Below are 6,175 nucleotides of genomic sequence, written 5' to 3' on the forward strand. Positions count from 1 at the left end.
CCTGAGGCCACCCAGCAGGAGCTACAGAGATATCTGCTGATTCCTCCTCTTTGTTTGGGGTTTGGAAGTGCCCAGATGAGGCACAGCTATGAAGCAATGCAGGCTGCTGACGACCTTAGGCCTTCTTTTGGAAGCTCTGGGGTTCTCTGACCCAGCTACAGTTTGACAGGTTTTTAGGTGGAGAAAGGCTAGGCCATTTGTATGCAAAAGCCTCTGTGCACAGTTTGGGTGGGGTTGTAAATTGGGTGGGGCGGGGTTTCAGGGAATCACGGGGTAGTGCAAACAGCAATGGTTGCCCATAGACCCTGCCCCGGATAGGTCCCTGGGTCTCTGTGTCCTGAGCCCTGTGTGCAGGAACAATGAACGCTGTGAGCACCTCAGAGAAAGCCGCCCTCGTGGTCCGGTCAATGCCAGACAGTCCAGTTTCTCCCCCTATGAGTCTGGGTCCCCAGAGACTCGCCCGGAACTGGAGTTCAGAGCCGTGGGGAGCTTGATACTCCCTCCGGACTGAAGAAGACCTCAGTTGCCAGCCCTTTCCGCGCCTCCGTACTTCTGCACTTTACTTCCACACCTCCTCTGAGTCTCAGTTTGCTTTTCTTTTTCCTTCTAGCTGTAGAATTTTCACTCAGCCAGTCTTCCTGTGGTTCTGGACGATGTCCGTTTTGTCTTTTAGTTGTATTTTTGAAGTGGCTGTGCGAGGCAGCAATTTCAGGTGTTTACCTATGCCGCTATCTTGGTTTCTCGCATTCATGAATTTTTTGAAGTTCCTTTTTAAATAATGTGTGTTAGTTATGTACATGGGTAGTAAACATTATGAATCCTTGCACATGAAAAAATGTTTCTATCTTGTTCTCACATTTGAGTAATAATTTGGCTAGGTAATAGTTTCAAGATCAAAATCATTTCCTCACAACTTTGAAACCACTACTCACTTGTCCTCTAGCATCCAGATGTGTTAATGAGAATTCCAGCACCAACTAGTATCATTCAATTGCTTTTTGTTTTATTCTCTTATTTTCTTTTCTCTATAAGCTTTTAAGCCTTTTACTTCATCATTGAAATTATGTAGGCATGGATCTTTTCACACCTTTCGCTTTATACTGGACAGGTTTTCATCTTGAAAATTCGGAAGTTCCTTCAATTCAGAGGAATTTTTTTATATTATTAAAAAAATTATTTCCTCTTATTTCTTCCTTATGGAATTCTCATTAGACAAATATTGGACCACCTGACATTTAGGTCTCAGTTCTTTTCCTTGCATTTTTCAATTTTTTGTTGTTGTAAATTGTTTAAATTTACTCAGCTTTACCTTTGAAATCATTCATTTGTTTTCACCTTTTCCATTCTACTTGTTATCTGTTCATTAAAATTTTATTTTCCACAGTCATACGTATAATTTCTAGATATTTTTATTGTTTGCTTTTTCCATAGCAATCTGTTCTTGTTTTAAGACTATAATAGGAATTTTATTATTTCTGAGGGTGTACATTTGAATTTTTGATACCTTACGCAGTTTTCTTGATGTATAATTAAAGAACAAGAATGAAAACATTTTAATTATGTAATTTAAATCTTTTTACTGTGTATTTTCACATTTTAATTTTAGGTTGTCTTGGTAGGATTAGAATATTTTCATTCTGGCCCTGTCTGGTTTGGCTCAGTGGCTAGAGCTTTGGCCTGCAGTCTGAAGGGTCCTGGGTTCCATTCCGGTAAAGGGCACATGCTCTGGTCGTGGGCTTGGTCCCCAGTGGGGGGCATGCAGGAGGCAACCGAACATGATTCTCTCTTATCATTGGTGTTTCTGTCTCTCTCCCCCTCTTCCTGCCTCTCTGAAATCAATTAAAAAATTTTTTTAAAAGAATATTTTCATTCTGGATCATGACTTATATGGGGTGTTGGCACATCAGAGAGAGGCTAGAGCAGGGGTGGGCAAACTTTTTGACTCGAGGGCCACAATGGGTTCTTAAACTGGACCGGAGGGCCGGAACAAAAGCATGGATGGAGTGTTTGTGTGAACTAATATAAATTCAAAGTAAACATCATTGCATAAAAGGGTACGGTCTTTTTTTTTTTTTTAGTTTTATTCATTTCAAACGGGCCGGATCCGGCCTGCGGGCCGTAGTTTGCCCACGGCTGGGCTAGAGAGATGTTATATGTTTCCATACAGATTTAGATTAAATATTTTCTCCATTGGTCATCTTTGTCAGTAGATTACCTTCAAGGAAGGCTTCTGCTTCAAATGAGATTGCAGTTTTCTTCAAGTATGAGGGAATTAAAGACCTGTTGCCAATCACGTATGCCCAAGATTGCCTCCAAACTGGAGTCCTGCTATGGGAAGTGGGACAGATCTTAAAGAGGTCCCTGGCAGCAGGTGAGAGGCTGAATCCTTTACAGCCTCACAGTAGAGCACCCCTCAAAGAAAAAAATCTTGTGAAATTTTACCTCATTAAATACTTCATCTTCCTTAACTTGTTTATTGCACCAGAGAAATTGGACTCTGATTTTGAAGTATTTCTTGGCAACCCTACCATTATGGGATATGCATCAGATGCATATTTACTTGAAAACGTTTTACTCCAAATTTAGACTAGGTTTCTAAGTAAGGGATGAAGTAATTATTGGTTCACTTCCAATGAATCCATTTAATGTGTTACAGTCTGTAGATCTGCCTATCTGCAGTGACAATCCAGTACTAGAGTTATATAGCAAGTGCATGATTTATAAAAATAGAGAGGAATTCCCCTGTGTGGAAAAGAAAACACCTTTGCTTCATAGTTGCATTGAAATAAAAACACACACATTTTTATAGTAACAAAACTCAGACTCTTGCCAGAACCGGTTTGGCTCAGTGGATAGAGCGTTGGCCTGCGGACTCAAGGGTCCCAGGTTCGATTCCGGTCAAGGGCATGTACCTTGGTTGCGGGCACATCCCCAGTGCGGGGCGTGCAGGAGGCGGCTGATTGGTGTTTCTCTCTCATCGATGTTTCTAACTGTCTATCCTTCTCCCTTCCTCTCTGTAGAAAATCAATAAAACATATTTTAAAAAAAACAACTTAGACGCTTTCAAATATTAATGAATGTAAAAACTAGTTTTAAAAACTACCAGAGACCCAAGCATAGTTCAGTCAGTAATTGGGGGAAGAATAATTTTCTGATGAAAATGAAAGTATAGAAAATACTTTCTGAGAAAACTATATGAAAATGTTAGCTATAGTTACCACTGAATATTAGATTTATGAATAACTTTTCCCCCTATACTTTTAGAATTTATAGTAAAAATGAACTATTGTAACAATCACACAGATAGTTTAAGGCTGCTTTTTATATTAAAATATTTTAAATTAGGAAAACAAAAAATTATAGGTCCTAGTTTTTTAAATAACTTTTTCTTTCATATGTAAAACAATAAAAATATTTATTTAAAAAAATAATATTAGTTCCAGTTTTATAGTAAGAGTACCAGCTCAGTTAAAGGCCTGGTTTCAAATCTTGGCTCTACTTACTAGTGATAAATTAAAAGAAGATCTATTTTTACTTATCACATTAACAAAGTGTTGGTGATGGGAAAGCAGATACTTTTTTTGTTGTTGGGAGTGCCATCAATTTGGAGGGTAATCTGGCAATAACAAATTTTAAATGTATTTTACCCTTTGATCCAGCAATAATATCTCCAGGAATTTGTTCCTCAACTGCACTTACACACATGTAGAAAAATGCACGTGTAAGATGTTCAATGCAATGTCATTTATACCAGCAAAAACTGGAAACTATCTATTCTCTTATAAGGATCAGGCTAAAAACTTATGATATAATGGATACTATGCAGCATTAAAAGAATTAGGAAGATGTATATGTTCCTGATTGCTAAATAAAAGTAGTATGGCTAAGTGAGTATAGTAATTCTCATTTGTATGTTAGAAAAAAATATTAAAAAACATGTAGCCTTGTAATGCATAGAGCTTGCTCTTATGTATATTTCTTCAAGGAGTTAAGTTAAAGCTTCCATGCTTACTTGCTACTCACCATTTGAGAAATGTGACCCTTTATAAATCTCTGAAGTCTAAAAAGTTTTATTATAGTTATATAAAATATTTGTTAAAGAAAAATATTTTTATCCTACTTCATATCATTAAAAACTCAATACTTTTTTTGTTAAAGATACACTGTTTGACATGTGCTTTTTTACAGGCAGTGAGGTCACTCAAGGAGACAATCGAAGACTGTTGGGACCAGGATGCAGAGGCTCGGCTTACTGCACAGTGTGCTGAGGAGAGGATGGCTGAACTTATGATGATATGGGAAAGAAACAAATCCGTGAGCCCAACAGTCAATCCGATGTCTACTGCAATGCAGAATGAGCGGTAAGACCCACAGGGATTGGCACCCATCAGTCAGTATTGAAAACTGAGACCAAACAGAATAGGAAATAAACATTTTTATCAGTATAATAGTGCAGTGATTAATCCAATCTAAAGTCAAAATTTTTCTTTCAATATTCCTGCTATTTTACTGAAGATTTTTGATATAAATGCAAGATGGAATCTGTGGGGTTTTTAGTATCTTAAAGATACAGTAAAAGAGGTTAGTTTTTCTCTATTAATGCTCCAACTTCCCTACAATAATAAAGCTAAAACATTTTCGTAGTTCCAAAAGTTTATAAGCACTTCCTCAGATATTATATTTATTCTTTGTTATTAATCCTCCTGTCCCTGCTGTTTGTTTGTTTGTTTGTTTAATGAAAATGGAATATGATCTTGCCTACGTATTGAACCTGTTTCATTGGAGACTATTATTTCCAGACTTCTTATCCAATGTTCTTTCTTACAGAATATACTACTACTACTTTTATAGGAGAGCAGTTCATAAGAGCTATGGTGTTTGGTTCTAAATAAAAGGGCTATTTATTTATTTATTTATTTATTTATTTATGCAATCGTGGAAATTTATTGAAGAACAGGTACAGTCTCCCACGTGGGGAAGAGGAAAGAATCTCACAGCACAGACTCGCACGTGGGGAGGGGGAGAGTCCCCTAAAAGGGCTTATTAAAAGATTCCTAAAACTTGGAACTTTCAGACTATATCGCCTGTGTTTCTTTGTTTCACGTTTGGGGAAAAGTGTTCTCACAAATTTGTCATTTTATCTAATATATGTTAAAAATGTTTAGAGAGGCATCAAGGAAAAAGTTACCAGAGAAAATTGAGATAAAAGTATACTTGAGGCCCTGGCAGGGTAGTTCAGTTGGTTAGAGCGTTGTCCTGATAAGCCAGGGTTGCAGGTTTGATCTCCTGGTCAAGGCCCAAACAAAACAAGGAACCAATGAATGCATAAATGGTGGAACAACAAATCTCTCTCTTCCTCCCCCTCTCTCTCTCTCTCTCTCTCTCTCTCTGTGGAACAACAAATCTCTCTCTTCCTCTCTCTCTCTCTCTCTCTCTCTCTCTCTCTTTCCCCTCCCTTCTTCCCTCCCTCCCTCCCTCTCACCCTCCTCCCTTCTCTCCCTTCCCCTTCCCCTTCTTTCTAAAAAAGCAATCAATAAATAAAAAAATACACCTGATTCTTGAATAATTTTCTGTGCTCTTTTCTATTCCAATTTTAAGAGCAATTTGAATAGGCCTCAAATTGGGTTTACACTACTTAAAATTAGGTAAATTAACTTTAGCATATAAACACTTATGCTTTATATATCAGCCAGTCAAAGAAGGTCGAGACTAGCAATTCTAAGTATACATTTTCTCACTTTGTACATACCTAAAGGTAGATAATCTGCTTTCTTCTCACCTTATCTTTGTCTTATCTGTGTGCTCTAGTATGCTATTTGTCTCTCTCTCAAGAGTCAGCTACTTTTAAGTGTTTTTGAACTTTTCTTGAATTTTAAGAAGAAACCCTTGATGCTCCCCTTTGCTTTGCCATTTTTTTTGCCTTTTGTGTCATTTAGTTCTACTCCTTACATGCGTTCTCTCATGCCCTGTCACTTCTAAGTAGTTTCCCCTAAATAGAAGTTCATGCCATCATATTCCACTCTAGGTTTCATTGTATTGACTCTTACCCTCCATACCTCCTAGACTTCCTTTTCTTTTTTTTCTTTTATTTATTTATTTATTTATTTATTTATTTATTTATTTTTTAATTAAATCTTTATTGTTCAGATTATTACATTTGTTCCTCTTTTTTCCC

At 37.2% G+C, this 6,175-nt stretch overlaps 1 protein-coding gene across 1 annotated transcript in view; it reads left to right on the forward strand.

Moving 5' to 3' along the window:
• The window catches only part of BMPR2 (bone morphogenetic protein receptor, type II (serine/threonine kinase)), a 56,786-nt gene that overhangs the window by 37,653 nt on the left and 12,958 nt on the right, over positions 1 to 6,175 (forward strand). Inside the window, exon 11 of the mRNA XM_014528917.1 lies at positions 4,189 to 4,361. Within this exon, the coding sequence (XP_014384403.1) occupies positions 4,189 to 4,361 (173 nt within the window). The remainder of the gene's footprint in view (positions 1 to 4,188; positions 4,362 to 6,175) is intronic.

Source organism: Myotis brandtii, unplaced genomic scaffold (genome assembly GCF_000412655.1).
Source record: "Myotis brandtii unplaced genomic scaffold, ASM41265v1 scaffold1162, whole genome shotgun sequence".
Classification (NCBI taxonomy): Eukaryota; Metazoa; Chordata; class Mammalia; order Chiroptera; family Vespertilionidae; genus Myotis; species Myotis brandtii.